Genomic DNA, 22,113 nt, shown 5'->3' on the forward strand with positions numbered 1-22,113 from the left:
AAATATATTAAAAAAAAAGAGTGCATTTAAACGATTTAGCTCCTCAGGGTAAAAATCTTAAAAAAAAAAATCATCACCACAGTCATGGTAAGGAACATGTCTATCACCCTTGGACTGATTTCCTAGGGCTGCTGTAACAAATTACTACAAAGTGAATGGCTTATAACATTCACTTTGTGAGACATTTATTCTCTCACAGCTCTGGAGTCCAGAAGTCCACAATCAAGGTGTTAGAAAGGTTGGTTCCTTCTGAAGGTTCAGAGGGAGAATTTGTCCCATGCCTCTCTCCGAGATTCTGGTGGTTGCCAGCAGTCCTTGGCGTTCTTTAGCTTGTAGATGCATCATTCCAGTATCTGCCTTAGTCACACAGCGATCTCTGTGTGTGTCTGTGTCTATCCATCCCAATTTCCCTCCTCTTATGAGGACACCAGTCATTGGATTAGAGCCTACCAAATCCAGTATGACCTCATCTTAAGTTGATTATATCTACACAGACCCTCTGTCCAAATAAGGTCACATTCAAAGGTACCAGAGATTAGGATTTATTTTGGAACATACAACTCTACCCACTACAACCTCCCTGACAAAATTTCATTTCCTTTGTAATCTCTATCTCCCTGCCTCCAAGCAAACACTCATCTGCTTTATTTACTCTCAACCACCCTGCCCCGAGGCAGCCACTGATCTGTTTTATGTAACTATAAATTAGTTTTCATTTTCTAAAATTTTATATAAAATCATACAGTATGTACTCTTTTTTTTTTTTGCCTAGCTTCTTTCACTCAGGATAATTACTGAGATCCACCCAAGTAGTGGCATTATAAATAGTTCATTCCTGTTTACTACTCTGTAGTATTCCATCACAGGACTATGTTCATATTCATCCATTTATGTTTTGATGGACATTTAGGTTGTTTCTATTTTGGGGGACTATTAGAAATAATGGAATGGCTAGATCATATGTTGTTTGATTTTTTTAAAGAGACTTACAAATTGTTTTCCAATAGTCTATTTTACGCTCCCAGTCTATTTTACCACCACTGTGTGAGAATACAGCTGGGCCTCATCCTCAGCTACTCTTTTTTAAAATTAATTTTTATTTATTTATTTTTGCTGTGTTGGGTTTCCGTTTCTGTGCAAGGCCTTTCTCTAGTTGTGGCAAGCGGGGGCCACTCTTCATCGCAGTGCGCGGGCCTCTCACTATCGCGGCCTCTCCTGTTGCGGAGCACAGGCTCCAGACGCGCAGGCTCAGTAGTTGTGGCTCATGGGCCTAGTTGCTACGTGGCATGTGGGATCCTCCCAGACCAGGGCTTGAACCCGTGTCCCCTGCATTAGCAGGCAGACTCTCAACCACTGCGCCACCAGGGAAGCCCCAGCAACTCTTAATATTATCAGTCTTTTATTATTTATTTTATTTTTAAAAATAAATTTATTTATTTACTTATTTATTTTTGGCTGCGTTGGGTCTTCGCTGCTGTGCGCCGGCTTTCTCTAGTTGTGGCGAGCAGGGGATACTCTTCATTGCAGTGTGCGGGTTTCTTATTGCAGTAGCTTCTCTTGCTGCAGAGCACCGGCTCTAGGTGCGCGGGCTTCGGTAGCTGTGGCACGCAGCTCAAGAGCGCAGGCTCAGTAGTGGTGGCACATGGGCTCAGTTACTGTGCTGCATGTGGGATCTTCCACATGCCGGGCCCCCTGCATTGGGAGGGCAGAGTCTTCCCCCACCGTTTAAAAAGTGGGTTGTTTCTTACTGAGTTTGGAGAGTTCTTCATATATTCTAGATATAAGACCTTTATCAGATACATGGTTTGCAAATATTTTTCTCCCAGTTTGTGGCTTATTTTTATTTTTTTATTTTTAAACAGTGTCTTTCACAGAACAAAAAATTTTAATTTTGATGAAGTGCAATTTACCAATGTTTTTCTCTTAAGAACCATGCTTTGAGATCATATCTATGAAATCTTTCTTTAACCCATATTCTAGAAATTTTACAGTTTTAGCTCTCATATTTAAGTCTATGATCCATTTTGAGTTAATTTTTTATATGATACACTGAATGAATTGAAGTTATTTTTGTGCCAGGACCATTTGTTGAAAAGACCATCCCTTCTTAATGAAATTGTCTTTGTACCTTTGTCATAAATGAGTTGCACATATATGGGTGGGTCTATTTCTGGGCTCTCTCTTCTGTTCCATTGACTTCTTTGTCTATCCTACCTTTACGTCAATACCATACTGTTTAGGTTACTTTAGCTTTATAATATGTCCTAAAATAAGACAGTGTTAGTCCTCCAGTCCTGTTCTTTTTCACAGTTGCTTTATATTTCCGTAACAATTTTAGAATCAGTTTGTCAATTAAAGCCTACTGGGGGTATTTTGATTGGAACGGCATTAAATCTACTGATGTCTTGATAATACTGAGACTTCTGATCCATGAATATGTTATTTGTCTCCATATATTTAGGTCTTCTTTACTTTCTTCAGCATTATTTTATACTTTTCAGTGCATAGGTCTTACACAATCTTTCATCAGGTTTATCCACAGGTATTTAAAGAGTTTTGATGGTATTGTAAATTGTTATTGTAAATGTTAATTTCTTGTATTTCTACATTTTAATTTTAGACTATTCATTGCTAGTGTCCAACAAGCTCTTCTAAGACGATTATGACCTGGGAAAAAAAACACTCAAAGATGAGCAACTAGCATTGCAATAAAGCCAAAGGAATCTATTATTATTATTATTATTTTTTTTTTTGGCGGTACGCGGGCCTCTCACTGTTGTGGCCTCTCTCGTTGTGGAGCACAGGCTCCGGACGCGCAGGCTCAGCGGCCGTGGCTCACGGGCCCAGCCGCTCCATGGCATGTGGGATCTTCCCGGACCAGGGCACGAACCCGTGTCCCCTGCATCGGCAGGCAGACTCTCAACCACTGCACCACCAGGGAAGCCCAAGGAATCTATTATTAAAGATCCCCATTCTTGGATGAAATATACAGTGTGGGAATATAGTCAATAATAATGTAATATCTTTGTATGGTGACAGATGGTAACTAGACTTATTGTGGTGATCATTTTGCAATGTATAGAAATATCAAACCACTGTGTTGTGCACCAGGAACTAATATAGTATTGTAGGTCTATTATACTCCAAAAACCAAACAAACAAACTCAGAAAAAGAGATCAGATCTGTGGTTACCAGAGGCAGGGGGTGGACAGGGGGAACTGGATGAAGGTGGTCAAAAGGTACGAACTTCCAGTTATAAAATAAATACATACTAGGGATGTAATGTACAACATGATTAATATAATTAACATGTATGTTATATATCAAAGTTGTTAAAAGAGTAAAGCCTAAGAGTTCTCATCACAAGGAAAATATCTTTTTCTTCCTGTTTCTTTTATTTTGTATCTATAGGAGACGATGGATGTTCATTAAGCTTATTGTGGTCATCATTTCATGATGTATGCAAGTCAAATCATTATGCTCTATGCCTTAAACTTATACAGTGCTGTATGTCAAATGTATCTCAATAAAACTAAAAGAAAAAAAAATCCCCATTCTTAACTAATTCCTAATCTTGATGGTCTCTTGCTGACACTCAGAGGGCCACAGTTCTGCATTAAGATTGCCATCAGCAAAGCCAGGTGTCTGAGGTAGGAGAGGAGAATATATTTTAATTAACAGGCATCCTTATTTGTTTTTAAGGAATACACCAGGAGTTCCACTTTCCGAGAGGAACATCTGAGGTGGGCAAACACTTGTCTGTATACCTAGACTCTACGTATAGTGCATATGCAGGAAGCTGGCCTGCATTCAGTCTCTCTATGCTTTTGGTTCCAGCTGACTTGAAAAACATACTAACACGTTGAAAGGAGGCAGTTACATGGAACATGTGAAATAGATACAATGGAAATTATGTGTGTGATTTTTAACTGGGCTGGCACCTCATGGTTGAGCAAGCCAGAAGAGGCTTGCTGTCCTGGGAGCCACCTAAATCCTTAGAAACTTTAAAAAAAAACATACTTATGTTTATCTTATGGTGTAAAGCTGTGAGATCTATCTCATGGTTTAAAGCTCTGAGAGCCATCTAGTTCCTTAATTTCCAAACTCTTAGAAGATACCCATCTGTGTACAATATGTATTTTTAAAAATTATGCTATTTCTAAAATTAAAAAAATAAAGATACCTGCATGCTCCACCACAAAGTACATCTCTAAGACATGTACTGGCATAATCAAATCAAATCAATCTATTCTAAGAAAAGGCCTACCGGATGAGCGTGTTCCCAATCTGGTGCCGTATTTCATTCCACTCCTCCTTGCTTTTTCGAGGCCAAGAATTCACGTTCATTTCAGGTTCACTGGGTCTGTGGTTCAACTTCATTGCCAGTGTGTCTTTCCTCTTCACTTTGTTGGCCAGAGCACCTTTGTACAAGGGAAAGAAAAACATGTAGGAGCTTAAAGCTCAGCCTCACCTGGAGCTAGGTAAGAGTCTGAATAAACAATATCATAATCCCAGCTTTCTAGCTGGCCTCTGATGATCCACCTAACAGGGAGGTGGGGGTAAAGCTGAGGACATCTAAAAATCTTTTTAGCAGATGGCCTCAGACGGGCTAAAAATATCTTTTCCCTTCTACCAGTTCTCTGTCTACATTTTTCTTCTTAATAAGAGTTGCTAGAGGAGGGATGGTCTAAGCAGGGGACAGCCTCTGAATTACAACACAGAGGCATTTGCACTAACACACCTCATAAGGTTCCTACTCTTAAAGCTGCTTTCCACTTTTAGGAATCAGGATTCTATTATTCACAGATGTGTGTACATGCACATGTTTTTTTTTCTTTGCCCCATGAACACAGGAAGCTCACTAGGCTGAAGGAGTGCATCATTTTTGTCTTTTCCACAAAGCCCAAATACCAACTTTCCTTTACTCCACATTCTTTAACACCATCAAGGTAAATAATTTTTAAATCAAAACCGAACACATAAAAAACTGATTGACTCAACCTACTGGGCTCCCTCTCACTGGCTTGTTATAACAATGGGAACAGCAGGGACAAGAGTCTTTCATAGAGCCTTCCAAGAGCAGTCAGCCAGACGACTCGATGGGAGAGGGTGCCTGCTTCCATGCATCTTACACTTGCTAAGACCAGCACACAGCTTTATCGGTAAGAGAACTTTCTCCTTCTCTTTCCCTCCCTTTCTTACTATGATGGCTTTCATCTTCATCCTCTTCATCTCGGTATTGAATAGGACCTTCTGAATCAGAGTCACTCTCTTTCCCTTCTTCTTCCTCCTGCAGACACTGCGGTAGTTTAGGAATGACTGAGGTAGATGCTACATCTGCATCGAATGCAATTATGTGGATCTGCTCCTCCTCTTCTTCATCGTCTGGACTAACAAATTAACATAATTACATTTTACGTTTTCCTTTCAGAGACATAAAGAATAACTGATTTGCAAGGCAAACTACTGAATAACCATGAAAAAGTCCATAAACGAAATAATTTATAGTTATTTCCCTTAATTTTTACATTCTTGCTAAGAAACTTTTTAGCAGCTATTAATCTAAAGGGCTCTGGGTTCAAATCCCAGATCTACAACTTATTTACTAGCTTGTTATTTAATTTTTCTGTAAATGTGAATGATACCTACCTTGTTGGTTTGTTCTGAGAATGAAATAGACAAATTCTAGAATGCACTAGTGTCTTGCACATAGGGCCCTGATGATCAATACATAAAATGCAAGTTTGCCTTGGTCTGATTGAATGAGAAGATCACACAGCATCTAACACAGTACTTGGCTCATGGAAGATACTCAATAAAAATACTTAACCCATTTCCTAAACCAAGGAAGCAAAGAGAAGTACGGATGAAAACTAACTTCTTTGCTTTACACTCTGGAGGCATAAAACTATGACTTAGTCTACTTCAAATTCCTAAACTGTCTCAAAATAAATAATGCAAAATAAATAATACCAGGAAGTACAAAAGATTATGGCAAAAAAACCAAAAACTAGGATACTGCAACAACTCTGTAACAATTCTTTTAGTTATTAGTAAGACAGATTTCCAACTTGCCAAGAAGTGTTAATCTTCAGTCACAATTTGTCTGAATTTTAAAAAGACAGACAAAATAGGTATAAGTACCAATGCTACTGTGAACAGATTGAGTGTTTGGGGACAGATGAGGGAGAGAAAAGATGAGCAGTTTCAGTCTGTGGGGCTGGAATACTGAGCTATCTTTCAGAGCTCCCTTCTTTTTCTCTAGGCTTCTCTCTGTCTCTCTCTACCAGGTTCTGTGCCAGGCACTAGAGCTTTCAGATTTGTCTAATTTCATTCTCGCAAGCCTATGAGGTAGGTATTATTTCTGTTTACAGGTTAGACAACTGAAGAGCAGGAAGATTAAGTAACATACACTACTGCACGCTAGTAAATCAGAGGCAGAGCTGGGATTTGAACCCAGAGCCATCTTACTCCAAGGTCAATGTTCATAAGCACCATGTTACACTGCTTCCCATATATCATATAAAAATACACAGTGATTTTAATTTTCAAGTACAGAAGTTTGTAATTTTTGTATCATCATGGAAATTTCTGCCATGGAAACAATGTTATAGAAATCAGGAGAGTAAAAGTTCAAATTCAAGAACATGTCCTATTTGTTGAGTATTCTTCTTAATTTAAATTTATTCACATTTTCTCTCTATAAGTAATTTTTTCCAAGAAGGACTAGCTACAGTAAAGAGGGAACAAGAAGCAAGCTTTAAAGGCACTCACACTTTCAGCATTTCAATAGTGATGGGAAGTGACCTGGTCCGACCCAGGGTACTGCTGTCCTCAGAAAAGTTGTCACTGTTCTCGAAGAGCAATGAATGAGCTCTATGAGAGCCTTCCAAGGGAGGAGTCATGGGGAGTGGGCTGGCCAGGGCCTGCTGGATTCGGATATGCAGTGGGACTTGGGGCAGCCTAGAGGGTACATGGGGCTCCCCAAAGCTGTGGTCCAACATCCTCTTGGGTACTTCCCTTTTCTGACTTTCCTGCTGGGGAACCTCCCGGGGTAGGTCTAAGGAAGGTGGAAACTCATTTTCTGGCACAACTTGAAAAGTCTTAGCAGGGAATGGAGGGGACCGAGGGGGTTCTGGAGGTATATGAGCAGGCAGTGGGGGGGATGGGGCGGTAGGGGGGATCATCAGCAGGGGTTCGGAGCCCACAGAGCATGTGCTCTTCTCTTTCTGATCACTTGGTGCTTTTGTGGTGGTGGCAGTGGCAGCAGCAGACTCTGAGGTGGGTACCAAAGTTGATGGAATGCCTCTCTTAGGTGGTAAAGGTGGGGACAGCTTTGATAACAATGTGCCACTGTTTATTGCTTGGGATAGTTCAGCTGGAAAAGAGAAAGCAACACCTCAGTTTAAGATGGCTTTACAGTGCTTTGAGGGGCCAGCCCAGGGCCTAGAATTAGAGCTGAGCTCAGTCTTAATCTTTTGGGCAAATTATACCATTTCATGGCTTTGCCATTCCCTAGCTATCTAATCCTGAAACAAAATTAATATTTAAATATATAGAAGCCCTAATAAATATACAGAGGTGTAGGAAGACCACTACCTTAATATTTTGATGAGAAACTTCTTACTTCTTTACTATGATAATAGACATGACAATTTTTTATGACTTGATCTTGGTGTAGATAAAGTTAATATAAAAAAAACAAAAAAAATGTGGCTAGTAAATTCTTTTGTCTAACAGTACTCCATTAAAAAATTTAAACATGCAGATTGAAACAAAAAAACAAACACTATCAGGCATTGTTACCATATACTGATAAATAATGATATCTAGATATCAGAGCACTTTATTATTAAACTATCAATGATATCTTGGATTTTTATAGCAAACGCAGAGGCCTTTGAAGAAAGCAAGGTGCTTTTCTATCCTTGACTTCATATTCTTCTTATACAAGAGATCATCTTTACCATTTTACAGAAGCAAAAACTGAGGCCACAGAAGTTATGTGACTTGCCCAAGATCATACTACAAACTGGTAAGGACTCAGCTAGTTCCCGGGACTCATTATGAGGCTCCATCATCTGGATCCCACTGACTTTGTTTCTTATTAGTGTCCACACCTCTTCTTGTCCTTTATGTCCAATCTGTCATCTCCACTCTTCACTACCCTATGGGCTCCTTGACAACAGGGCACCCCTTGTCTCTATCAGCATATTCACAGGGTGGGGCACAGTGCCTGGCACATAGTGGGTCCTCAATACATGTTTACTAGATGAGAGGCCCCTACCCTGTATCATGACAGTATATATCCCTATGTGATCCCCCAAAGCCCACAACGTCTCAGGTGTTGATTCCACAAAGTCCCTTTGGAGAGCTCCAAATGGCTTCTAAGAAGTGGATCGGGTTTCCCTGGTGGTGCAGTGGTTGAGAGTCCGCCTGCCGATGCAGGGGACACGGGTTCGTGCCCCGGTCCGGGAAGATCCCACATGCCGCGGAGCGGCTAGGCCCGTAAGCCATGGCCGCTGAGCCTGCGCGTCCGGAGCCTGTGCTCCGCAGCGGGAGAGGCCGCAACAGTGAGAGGCCCGCATACCGCAAAAAAAAAAAAAAAAAAAAAAAAGAAGTGGATCAACACATCACAAAAGGTCAACCTTGCAAAATAATTAAATAGTAGTTCTCTCGGTTACCAACCTCCAACCCTCTACCCAAACCCCTCACTTGTTTTCAAAGGTTTTATATGTCTTACCTAGAGAGCAACACTTCAAGTTTCCCTAAATTAAAAATTTAACTGCACTAAATCCCATTCCATTGGCAGCATTCAAAGTAAAAGTCTAGCTAATCTGATAATGCTTTAATGTCACTCTTCATAAGTAAAATTTTAAAAGGTCCTTCTAGAAAAATACTGCATACACATATAAAAAAGGATTCGAAAAATGTGAATTTCAGGATCAATAAAAGGTATTTTTTGGTAGACTGGATTTTTGCTGTCTGTCTAAAAACAGTGGTTAGCTATTCCATCTACAACAAAACCCACCCCTGACAAGACCAAATTTGAGTATTTTAACATTTGAATTGATAAAGTAAATTACCTTTGGTAATTTATGGAAAACATATACCTGAAAAGTAAAGGAAATGACCTCTGGTACACATACCCTCTGGTACAAATACCCAATGGCATTTGGCTGTAGTTCCGTGGGAAAGATGCCAAAATGTTCATTGGAGGGGTTACAAATTCCCTTCATCTGTTCAGTTATTTATGGTGGTCCTTCCTTAGTCCCAACACTACTAATTAGTCCTAATACTATTATGCCCGTTAGTAGACATAGCAATGTCTAAACATTGGTTTCCAAATGTTTGGGTTTCATGGACCAATACTATTAAAAAGATTCTCAACCAATCTCAGGTTGTCAATTTTTATTATTTTCAACTAAGGCTTCTTTTTTTTTTTGGCCGTGCTGCGTGGCTTGTGGGATCTTAGTTCTCAGCCAGGGATTGAACCCAGGTTCCCAGCAGTGGAAACATGGCACCCTAACCACTGGACTGCCAGTGAATTCCCTCAACTAAGGCTTGATATTCAGTAAACCACTTATGAACACAACCCCTTCATGGAAGAAATGGTCTTTTAACACCAAAGAATTAGGAAGGTCCATAATTTCAGAATAAAGGATAGTCCTTTTATTTATTTATTTTTTTGGGGCTATGTCGTGCAGCTTGTGGGATCTCAGTTCCTCGACCTGGGATTAAACCCAGGCCATGGCAGTGAAAGCTCGGAATCCTAACTACTAGGCCAGCAGGGAACTCCCTAAAGGATAGTTCTTTAAATCAAGTCTACTTAACCTTAATAAAAACTCTGTGAACTATCCTATTTTTCTCTTTCTGCCGAGGACCACTTGTGGACTGATGTTGGTCCCTCAGTCACAGGGCCTATTGCTTTGGGCTATTCATCTGAGGCCAAGAGTGGCCTCCGCAGTTTAGCCCAGGATACAGTACACATATTATCATTTTTTAATATTGTCTTACCCTGAAAAGGGTGGAGTACTACTGGTTTAGAGCAGTGGTTCTCGATGTGTGGTCCCCATATACAGAGCATCAGCATCATCTGGGAACTCATCAGAAATGCAACTTCTCAGGCACTACCCCAGACTTACTGAATTGGAAACTCTAAGGGCAGAGCCCAGCACTCTGTGTTTTAACAAGCCCTCCAGGTGACCATGATGAGAACCCCTGTTTAGACAACAGGTTGAGAACACAAGTATACAGGACAGAGGTCTGTACTCCAGAGTTGAAAAGGTTGTGTTTGGTTTCTATCTTTCACTAACTGCAACCTGAGTCAATCACAACTTCTTCACATTCTTATTGCCCTAACTATATAATAGATAAAATAGATAGAACTTCACAAGGTTTTGAAAATAAGTATATGAAAGCTCCTCAGTCCTCAGAGATAAGTCAACACAGCACTATCCATCCAAGGTAGTGATAATAATAATAATAACCTTCATCCTGTTTTTATCAAGCTCCTCCAACCTGCTATAGTCACAATGAACTCTAAGCCTGTTTTTCAAGGTTCTAGTCACTCCATACAATTTGGTTAATCAGCCATTTGATGAGCACACTTTTTGCTTCTCCAATCATTAACAAAAACTTTAAGCAGTACTAAGCCTAATATCATTTTTCTTGAAAAACTACCTTTTTTCCTCTCCTCCCTTTCTTAAAATTCCTCTAAATTTATATAAGGAAAACTGACCTAAATATACTATAATATATTCAGGTAAATATAAAAAATTTACTAAACCAATAAAAAGTTACTGGTTATCTTCCCTGCTTTCATTCTTCCACCACTTATTTTATTAAAAGTAGCATTCTTAACTCTCCTGAGACAAAACATGATTTTATCAGGATAATTTAAATATCTTTGCAGTTCCCCATGAATGTACTATGCCAGACACGGAATCGCAAGTTACACTGGCACCTATACAATCATCTTTTTATCTACTGGATTTATGCTGAAGGAAGGCATTGGCAGTTTAAAGTAGGTTAAAGAAAAAACCCTTTTCTCCAAGCAGATCAAACCCATTGTGGTCTTCACACGTACAGTCCCCCAACTACAAACAGTAGTTCAGAAACATTGTTTTAGGAAAATAAATATTAATCCCCCAAAACTTGAACCTAATTTTAGTGATATTTAACCCCACTGTTTCCATTTATAGCCATCTGCCTCATTTTCAAGGCTTTTTTCTATATTGAGGGCATTCATAAGGACAAGCTATGGAGAACTCTCTCACAGACCAAATCAATATTGTACCAGTTATCCAATAAAACAACTGTCTTAGCCTTCCCTGGTGGTTGAGAGTCCGCCTGCCGATGCAGGGGACACGGGTTCGTGCCCCGGTCCGGGAAGATCCCACATGCCGCGGAGCGGCTGGGCCCGTGAGCCATGGCTGCTGAGCCTGCGCGTCTGGAGCCTGTGCTCCGCAACGGGAAAGGCCACAACAGTGAGAGGCCCGCGTACCGCAAAAAAACCCAAAAAAACCCAACAACTGTCTAAAACCAAACCAAACCCCAAACAATGGAAATCTAAAGACTTACTTACCAATGACAGGGTTGCTATTTCTGTGAGCTGGTTTAGGGGGAGGGATAGGGGGCTGCTTGGCAGGAACTGTATGAGTGAGGCTCAGGGTAGCAGTAGTGTTAGTGCTGGCAGAAGAAGCAGGCAGAGTCCTGGGTGCTTGGGAAGGGGGGACAGAGGAATTAACAGTTTTTGCTGGGTTTGTGGCAGCCGTGGTGGCAGCAGGTGCTGTGGTGATGGCAGTGGTGGGCGTGGAGGAGAGTGGTCTTGCTGTGCTGCCAGAGGAAGTGGCATCCTTTGCTTGCCCTTCATTTGCTTCGTGAGAAGAGGACAAGTGTCTTTTAGGGGGAAGTAAAGGCTGTTTGGGTACATTCTCAGGAATGGACTCTGCTTCAGAATTAGGCTGGTTTCCAGTTGAGCCTGTGTAATAACAGATGTGATTTAAAAGGAAAGAGTTACAAGACAGACTGAAAAAGCTAACACACCCATAGCTTACGGTCAATTCCATCCATTATTTAATGTATAGATTGGTTTACGGACAAAGTTTCCCAACCTCAACATACTTAAGGTATGTGACACTTTCTCAATCATAAGACAGACTTGTTATGGTAGTGATTCTTCATACAAGAGCCAGGCAACTGGACACAGAGTCCCTTGGGTGGAGGAGGAGGAATGTGTAGCTTGAAAAAGTCCTACAGTTATCTGATATTTAACATCCTCTTCCGTCCTTGAGAATCACACATTTAGGTATTTTGTGAATACAAGAATGAGGGGAGAAATTGTACTTAAAGTGGCAACTAGGTGAGGAACTGCTAGAGGAGAACAGAAGTCCCTCTGGATTTTATTTCTCCCCTGGCTCTTGTAAACCCCCGAAGTAAATTAGAATGACTGATCCATGGCTCTTAAACTAAAAAATTCAGAGTTGGGCTTCCCTGGTGGCGCAGTGGTTGAGAGTCCGCCTGCCGATGCAGGGGACATGGGTTCATGCCCCGGTCCGGGAGGATCCCATGTGCCGCGGGGCGGCTGGGCCCGTGAGCCAAGCCTGCTGGGCCTGGGCCTGCGCGTCCGGAGCCTGTGCTCCACAAAGGGAGGGGCCACAGCAGTGAGAGGCCCGCGAACCGCAAAAAATTCAGAGTTAATTACCTAGTCGCTTCTTTGGGTCCTCTTCTGGAATAGGCTTCTTAAGACTTGCTATTCTTCTTGGTTCTTCCTCTACTTGGACTGGACTAGAAGATCTGGCACTCCCTATGGGGGTGGTATGGCCATTCTTTAACGTGGCATGGCTCAACTTCCCTGGATCCTCACCACCTGCAAGGTCCAAAAGAAAGAGCAAACTGATGGACTGGTGTGGTCAGGTAGGGAGAAGAGTTGGCAATTTCTAACCTTTCTTATCCCCTTTATCCAACCCTCTTCCTGTTTTAGCTTATTATTTAGATTTTATAGTAGTAATGAAAATAAGTAGTTCTTTTTCCAATAAACATTTGATTGTCTATTATGTGCCGGGTGCTTTGCTACATGAATAAGACAGATTTATTTCACACAAATAATTACAATGCTAAATGTTAAGAGCTATTATGAGTGATGTGCTATGGTACAAATGAAGAAACAATTTTCTTGGGGGTGGGAATGGGGTTAGAAAAGCTTCACAGAAAGTCGTAGCTAAACTGAGTCTTAAAGGAGGAGTAGGAGCCTGCCACTCGATGACAAGATGAGCAAAGACCATGTAGGAAGAAGAAATAGCATGTATGAAGGTGTGAAATTATTCGACATGTTTGGGAACTGACAATTAGTTTGTCCTGGCAGGAGAACAGATGCACATAAGAAAAAGTTAATAGGAATGGAAAGGCAAGCAAAAGCCAGCCTATGAAGGGTGCCAAGCACCATGTAAAAGAGCCTGGACTGAATCCTGTAGGAAACAGGAAGCCAAAGAATTAAAGTAGAGAGAGATATGATCTGCTCTGTCTTTTAGAAAGTTAATTCTGAGAGCTGTGAGAAGGATGGATTAGGCAGTGATTGGAATAGGAAAACTAATAATGAGCAGAATGTAGGTGAGAAATAGCAGAGGGTGCCTGAGGGCATTAGGAGTGGACAGCAAGGGGGAGAACTGATAGACACATCAAAGGTAAAACACGGTACACATGATGAATTCCTATAAGCTAAACTTCAGGAATGATCACTAGGCTGCAGGCTTTGGGATGAACACTCATCGCTATTAAACTTGTAGGCAAGATCCTTTTATGGAGGAATTAGACAAGTGTTCCCAGTTACTGCTGAGGTTTCCTTTGGAGGAGAGAACTGAAACACTGACGTTAGAGACTGAAAACTGTCTCACCTCCTAGTGTCATGGGAACTGGAACTATTTGCTCTCTAGTTACTCTCTTTGTTTTCCATAGGGAGACACTCTTCATTTTAGTGTCTCTTGAGTTAGTCCCTCGAGTTCTCATAGACCAGACTCCCTCACCCCAACCCACCACTTCCTACTAAGAGATTAGACAGTATCATTCTTCATACAGTCTCAGAAAGAGGTGGAGCTTGGGCTAAAAGTAGTATAAGTCTAAGGCAAATGAGCACTGAATGAAAAATGTACTTCTAAAGTGAAAGTATTCTGACAACTATTTGTTAAATTTTAAAACAGAGGAAGGGGCAAGATGACAACAACTATGTAAATGTTGTAAGTTACTGCTTATGTTAATATAGCGCACCTTTAACAAAAACAGGACTTTCTAGAATGTAAAGCAATGAATCATTTCAAAGCCCCTACTTTCTTTCTTTTTTAAAAAATATTTATTTATTTTTGGCAGCATTGGGTCTTCGTTGCTGCGTGCAGGCTTTCTCTAGTTGCGGCGAGCGGGGGCTACTCTTTTGTTGCAGTGCACAGGCTTCTCATTGCAGTGGCTTCTCCTGCTGCGAAGCACGGGCTCTAGGCACGTGGGCTTCAGTAGTTGTGGCTCGCGGGCTCTAGAGCGCAGGCTCAGTAGTTGTGGTGCACGGGCTTAGTTGCTCAGTGGCATGTGGAATCTTCCCGGACCAGGGCTCGAACCCATGTCCCCTGCATTGACAGGCAGATTCTTAACCACTGTGCTACTAGGGAAGCCCAAAGCCCCTACTTTTAAAAAACATACAGTGAAAGGTAAAGACACATTATTAATTAGTTTCTACTCAGCACATACCAGCAAAAGTGATCAGTCATCTTGCAAGTTACTTAATCAGGACTGTCTACTTTGAAGTAAAACTTCTTATATATACATATATTTTAAAAAAATAAATTCATTTATTTATTTTTAGCTGCGTTGGGTCTTTGTTGCTGTGCACGGGCTTTCTCTAGTTGCAGCGAGCTGGGGCTACTCTTCATTGTGGTGTGCGGGCTTCTCATTGCAGTGGCTTCTCTTATTGCTGAGCACGAGCTCTAGGCCCATGGGCTTCAGTAGTTGTGACGTGTGGGCTTCAGTAGTTGTGGCACGTGGACTCAATAGTTGTGGCTTGCGGGCTCTGGAGCGCAGGCTCAGTAGTCGTGGTGCACAGGCTCAGTTGCTCCACGGCATGTGGGATCTTCCCGGACCAGGGCTCAAACCCATGTCCCCTGCATTGGCAGGTGGATTCTTAACCACTGTGCCACCAGGGAAGTCCCAAACTTCTTATGTTTAATGCAAAGGGTTTGTGCTAAATGCTAACAGAATAGAATAGAATTAGAATCTGGCCTCAACATCTATGAGTGCCTCTCAACCCCCAACTCAGAAAATCCATTACATATTTTATAATATAGTCAAGTCAGAACCATAATCAAGCCAAAAGCCATCTCTGAGTATGAAAAGAACTGCAAGGTTCAAATACTGCTTTTAGCCTAAACTGGAGATATGTAAGCCAGGCTGTGAGGCCCATCTCTTAGTTTCTTCTTTTTTAAAAAAAATATTTATTTATTTATTTATTTATTTTTGGCTGTGTTGGGTCTTTGTTGCTGCACGCGGGCTTTCTCTAGTTGCGGCTAGCGGGCGCTACTCTTCGTTGCGGCGCGTGGGCTTCTCATTGCGGTGGCTTCTCTTGTTGTGGAGCATGGGCTCTAGGCGTGCGGGCTTCAGCAGTTGTGGCACGCAGGCTCAGTACTCTTGGCTTGCGGGCTCTAGAGTGCAGGCTCAGTAGTTGTGGCTCAAGGGCTTAGCTGCTCCGCAGCATGTGGGATCTTTCTGGGCCAGGGATCGAACCCATGTCCCCTGCATTGGTAGGCGGATTCTCAACCACTGTGCCGCCAGGGAAGTCCTCTTAGTTTCTTCTTACAGAGTACAGTTTAGGTCAGTTCTCTGGTTGGCAGAGGGACATCTTGTCCAATGGCTACAATTCACTTAGCAACTGGACCTCTGAGCTTGCTTCTAAGCTGTAAACAACTTGGATCAAGAGCCAATAGGAAGCATATGGCAAAAAAGACTGAATGAAGGTGAAAAACAAGAAAGAAGTCATGTATGGGGTTTGGTGAGTGAGCAAGAAAGGTGAGAGGTAGGAGAGGGCATAGGGTGAGGAATGGCTATTATCAAAAAACAATGGCCAAAGACGTTGCAACAGAGGCATTATAACTGTAGTTACCCACCTAAATACCTAGAAGTTTTTGTGTCCTACTGTAAAAAAACAGGTAGACTCATGAAAATTTAGAAAATTTAGAAAAATAGCAAGAAAAAAAATCCCCTACATTCCTATTCCAACATCCAGAAATAACCAATGCTAATAATATTTTAGTATTTTTCCTTCAAGCTTGTTTTTTCTACTTAAGCTTTTATATAGTTGAGACAATAAATACATAATTTAATTAAATTTTGCAAACAAGCAATATATTCAAATGGTTCAAAACCTAAAGAGTATAGTATTTCATCGGTTTGGTTCCTTTCTTCCACCAACCAAAGGATATATTTTTAAAATTTGGCTTTCAGGGCTTCCCTGGTGGCGCAGTGGTTGAGAGTCCGCCTGCCAATGCAGGGGACACGGGTTCGTGCCCCGGTCCGGGAAGATCCCACATGCCGTGGAGCGGCTGGGCCCGTGAGCCGTGGCCGCTGAGCCTGCGTGTCCGGAGCCTGTGCTCCACAACGGGAGAGGCCACAGCAGTGAGAGGCCCGCATACCACAAAAAACAAACAAACAAAAACTTGGCTTTCATATTTTGTCTCATGCTAAGTAATTCTAATGAAGAGAAATGAAATGCAACCAATGTACTACAGCCTTACTCTTCTGATAAGCTGCTTCATAAAAGTCATACATTAGAGAAAGTCCTGACATTATTAAACCAGCAGTGAGTGTTGAAATACCAAAACATGATCTTTATGACAGACAAACAAGAAATATTAGGGCAGCAATATGGGCCTGGAGACAAATTTGGTATTTAAAAAAAAAGGAAATGACACAGTACTGCAGCTGGCACAAAGCTGAGGATGTACAAAGAGACAGAGAATGGTTGTCCTAAGGATCCTTCACCAACCACTCAACTGCAATTCCAGAGCTAAAGACCGCAGCCAGATAAGGTAGGTGCTTGGAAGGAAGGGTGAAGGAAGCTTTTTTTATTCCTCAGCAAGAAAATGGACTTTAATACAGAAAATTAGGCAGCAATTATTGGAAGGGGTTTACCCCTTATGTTTACCCCCTAAGCTGAGATTCCTTAAACAAAAAAATCAATTATTCTCATTTATGTTTTAATATCTTTTTCTTCATTAGATATTTTCATTCCCACAAAAAATATATGCCCAATTATATGCAATAAAGGGGTGGGGAAGTGGGAGGTACAAACTACTGAGTGTAAGACAGGCTCAAGGATGTATTGTACAACACGGGGAATATAGCCAATATTTTGTAATAACTGTAAATGGAAAGTAATCTTTAAAAATTATACAAAAAATGCCTTCTTAAATCAAATATAGATGGTATGCCACTGAATTCCATAGAAATATCTTATCATTATTTAGTATTTTTCATTGTCAAGTTTAATGCCAGTAGAGAAAAATGTACAAAATAGAAATGTAAATTTCAAAGACATATATTACAAGGAAAACACTTGTGTGATCATCATGGACATTAGGAAATAAAATGTTTTCAGAGCTCTCTGAAGCCTCTCTCTCTCCCTAGTAACATCCCTTTCCTTCCCCCACAAAGCAATCAATCACTCTCCTAACTCTTATGATAATCCTTGCTTTGTGTTATTATAGTTTAACCACATAAGCATGCATCTCCAAACAGTTTTTCCTTTTTCTTTTTTTTTCTGTTTTGAAGGCATTTATTTCAACAGTTCATTCACTAAAACCCCCTGAGCTTTAGTCCAAAAAGTTAGTTTCCATTTTCTTTTGATAATCAGGAGAATCAACCCACTTTTCTAAACAATCACTTTTTTAGATCATTTACTGGGAGAAAGTATCTTTTAAAAGCATGTTTGGAGTGAATTTGTAAGCAAAAATTAGTAAAAGGGCAAGAAGAACTTTTTATTCCTCAGTTCAGTCTCAACTCACATTTAACTTTTAATTATTTCCTATCTTGTAAGAGTCATTGCTGCCATTAGGCCCTTCTTTGTGAGGTGGCCAGTTTTCTCCTTAACACAGCTCACTAAACTCTTTTTTTTTTTCCTAACACTGTTTTTTCTTCACACTTACAGAAATGATACAATATATATTCTTTCATGACTGACTTCAATTGCTCAGTATTACTTACGACATTCATATTAAAGCATGTAGGTATAGTTTGTTTGCATTGCTATATAATATTTCATTTTATCAATGTGTCACAAATTATGTATATATTTTACTATTGATGGACATTTGGGTTGTTTCCAATTTTGCTCTGCTGTTAATAAATATTGCTGCTATGAGCATATTTATACATATCTCCTGATACACACGTATACGTATTTTTGTTGCGTATATACCAAAGACTGCACATAGGTTTACATATCTCCAGCTTTCATAGATTATGCTAAACTTTTTTTCAAGGTGATTCTTCCACTTTAACACTTGCATCAATAGGTGTATGTGAATTCCACTTATTTCATACCCTCATCAACTCTTGTTGTTGGTCATCTGATTAATTTTAGGTTTTCTAGTTTATACGTAGAGCTATTTTACTTTGGTTTTAATTTGTATCCCTTAATTACTAATGAAGTAAAAAACCCACCTTTTTGTTTATTGGGCATTTGTATGTACTCTTCAGTGAACTGTCTGTTCAGTGCTTTTGCAGACTTTTCTACCGCATTGCCTTTTTCTTTTATAACAGAAGTTAGAAAAATATATATTCTAGATGCATGAACAGTTTTTTTAAGCCCCCTTCCCTCTCAACAACAGCAATAATAAAGAAAGGAAATTCAAATACTTAGCAGAACCAAAGACCAAGTGTACAGAGACAGGCATATGCTATTTGCAAACTCACCCTGCTCAGGGTCTTCCAACAGAACCCCTCTTTTAACCAGCTCTTCTCTCGGTTTTCGCATAGATATTTTTCGCTCTAAAACTAACATTAAATTGGAAAAAAACACTCAGAAATGTGGCAGATAAAATTCACCTCCTTAGGTAAAAGAATAAAGTGATTCAATCTTCTATTCTTAGGAAAGAAAAGAACACAAAAACTAACTTTGAATTTAAAAACTTAATTTCATTCACAACCTGTACTATTGGGAAAATATCATTTCCAAAAAGGACTATCCTTTCATAAGTTTAGCTTTTCCTTTTTTTTAATTTTTGGCCCGCCACCCGGGCCCTTGGCAATGAGAGCGAGGAGTCCTAACCCACTGGACCGCCAGAGAATTCCCTCCTTTTTTAATGGAAATCGCAATAGTAAGATACTTATGGATGAACTACTTCTGGGAGGAAGTGGCCAGAATAGAAAAAAAGAAGCATCTTATATCTGCTGTAGTTCAGGAGCTCCATTCACCACTCAACTGATAAACATGAACCCTATCAAAATACCAACCTAGGAATGAGGATATAGCATATATGGCTTAGTGAGTGACCACTTGTTTTTTTAATTAAAAGATTCAATTCCCTTTTCAAACAGGGGGTTATAGAAACTTGGGAAGAGAATGAAAAAGTTAGGTACCTTCAATGGGGAATTCTCTAACTCAGAACATATATTTAAATCTTAACATCTCACCTTCTGATGTCTCTTTGAATTTATCGCTTTTTTTTTTCCGCCATTTCCAGGGCTTGAAGATCTTGCCAAACCCTGAGAACTTGCTCTTCCTTTTGGTAGGAGGTGTTGTGTCTCCTGCTTCCACACTGTCTATGACCATGCCTGGGTCTGCAGTGGGCTGACCTGCTTCTTCTGTTGCATGGTGAGAGGGAGAAAGGGAAGAGAACAGCCAATTTATTATTTCAGCACAATCTTGAAAATGTCCCTTCCCCTCTCTTCCTGTGGTAGTTGGAAAGGATCAGAGCAATGATAAAATAATCATGCAGACAGACTCCTTGACATCACATGGACACCAAACATCAAAATCCATAACAGATAAATTACTAAGGAGGAAAAGGAACCAAACGGAGCTGACATCATTTTAGGACAAAAATTCAATGAGATGATCATAACCAGCTCAAGTCTCTTAAAGGCACACACACGCACAAATGTGGATATCTTCCCAATGTGCATGAGATCTTGCCCCAATGTAGGCTATTGCTGTTGCTATGCTCATCCTCTTGGCATGGGGGAAGGCCTGTCTCAGCTAACACCACTATCTCTTGTGTCATTGAAGTAGAGAATTCTACCATCGGTGAGTGAGTCATTATTCTCTGTTAAACACTGCCCTCCCTTGCCCTCCTTTTTCAGGATATAAATAGTTCAGGGAGGGGGGTAACACTTAAGTATTAACACCTTACTTGTATATGTTATCAGATTATTTTCTCCCTTCGCAAAAAAGACCTTAGGTAGTTTTGGAGTATTGGAAGGGGCTTGGGGGGCGGGGTGAGGCAGGGGTATTAGTGCTTCAAAATAAAGGAAAACTTTTTTGAAAGTAGAGATGAGATTTCAGTTTGCTTATTACAATATTGCTTTAGGGACAATCCTGATTCTAAAGATTTGACAAGAAACATAACTGACATGATAAATGTGCAGGATCGAAATGAAAGGCCATGAGTCCCTCATAATGACCACACATGCAGGGTTTAGTGAGTGAGCTTTAGTGGCAGAGAAAGGAGCAGCCAAGACTGGGCCAAGAATAATAAAAAAAAGCAGGAAGGCAACAAAAAAAGCAGGAAGGCAACACAATACAACTTTGCACTCCACCTACTGTCCCAGCGTTCTTTGGAGAAGTCTAGAGGAGAAGAAAAAAAAGAGTCATGTGGAATAACAATCCTGGAATTAAATTGGGACCTTTACTTTATAGAAATACATCAAGGACCACATACTGTATAATCACATGTAATAAGTTAACATGTTTATTGTAAACAATTTCACATTTGAAGCAAATAATGCATTTGGAGGTGGGGGGGACAAAGGGGCATAATATATACTCTTAAAAAAACCCCTCTTAATTCAATAGATATTTTTTCATAAGAGAAAATACACAATCAACAAGCATTAATTTTTTTAAAGAAACACTTGACAAATTCAATCTTTTTTCAGTTCATAGATGCTGAGTCTAGGGAAGTCCGTTGATAAAGGTAAGATTTACACAACAGTAATTATCAGAGCAACTGCAGCAATGGCTGCTGATGCATTACTTTGCTATGCCTAAGATGACATAGGCAAAACAGGGGTCTGGTTCCTGAAGTGCAACAGATGAAGATGACAGAGGACAGTGACTCTTTTCTTTACTTGAGGGCATCTTGGGTCTCAACTACTTTAATTCTTTACATGAAATGCAATAGAACATGGTTATAACATTGGATCATATTTTTTCAAGTTTAGTTGCTAGAGACGTAGAATAACTCCTATCCTAACAATTTCCCCTCAATGGTACCCCAGGATGGATCACCAAGAGTGGCACTAGGGTAAACACATGGTACTGTTTTTAAGAGTGAGTGCTTTAACTAAGACAGTATTCTACCAATTGTGGAATGTCAATGAGACCTGGACACATTTCAGAGCATTCATGATATCATAACATTGATATTTAACATACGTTAATGATAACACTTTCAGAAATGGAGATAAGTATCATAAGTTGTTCATTCTCAAAGAGTAGCCTTCCTTACAGAGACAAGGAAGGACTGAAACTTTAAATCTCTTGCTAACCCACCCACTGAGTGAAATTCACTGAGTTCCAAAAGACACACAGGAAAATGCCTGTTTGGTTAAAAGTAATAGGGAAGATAATATAAAAAAACAAAACCCAAACCAAAACAAACAAAACCCCAAACTAACAGTATGAAAGTAAAGGTTATTAGCGCTATGTGACGCTTTTACAAAGAAAAATAGCCAAAAACTTTAGGAATGTTAGGTGGTAACATATTCACAGAAAAGTTCCTGTCTGTAAAGTCCTAAAATGAAATATATCCAATCTAGCCTGCTTCCACTAACTTCCTGGATATCTAATGACCTTCTAAAGTAGGATTTAGTTCAACCCTTTTAGTTCTTCATTATATTGAACAACAAATTTATCT

At 40.2% G+C, this 22,113-nt stretch overlaps 1 protein-coding gene across 11 annotated transcripts in view; it reads right to left on the reverse strand.

Annotated features, from left to right (window-relative positions):
• Nucleotides 1-22,113, reverse strand: part of PHACTR4 (phosphatase and actin regulator 4) — a 116,709-nt gene that overhangs the window by 10,504 nt on the left and 84,092 nt on the right. For 6 of the 11 annotated variants that reach the window (XM_060140843.1, XM_060140842.1, XM_060140845.1 and 3 more), the window contains 8 exons: nucleotides 20,799-20,822; nucleotides 19,670-19,840; nucleotides 18,950-19,030; nucleotides 12,708-12,872; nucleotides 11,589-11,984; nucleotides 6,776-7,379; nucleotides 5,204-5,391; nucleotides 4,269-4,422 (listed from right to left, as the gene is read on the reverse strand). In XM_060140843.1, the coding sequence (XP_059996826.1) occupies nucleotides 4,269-4,422; nucleotides 5,204-5,391; nucleotides 6,776-7,379; nucleotides 11,589-11,984; nucleotides 12,708-12,872; nucleotides 18,950-19,030; nucleotides 19,670-19,840; nucleotides 20,799-20,822 (1,783 nt within the window). Of the gene's footprint in view, nucleotides 1-4,268; nucleotides 4,423-5,203; nucleotides 5,392-6,775; nucleotides 7,380-11,588; nucleotides 11,985-12,707; nucleotides 12,873-18,949; nucleotides 19,031-19,669; nucleotides 19,841-20,794; nucleotides 20,823-22,113 lie in introns of all 11 variants that reach the window. The other 5 variants (XM_060140839.1, XM_060140838.1, XM_060140849.1 and 2 more) reach the window with 2 other exon arrangements.

Source organism: Lagenorhynchus albirostris, chromosome 2, assembly GCF_949774975.1.
Source record: "Lagenorhynchus albirostris chromosome 2, mLagAlb1.1, whole genome shotgun sequence".
In the NCBI taxonomy this organism is placed as follows: Eukaryota; Metazoa; Chordata; class Mammalia; order Artiodactyla; family Delphinidae; genus Lagenorhynchus; species Lagenorhynchus albirostris.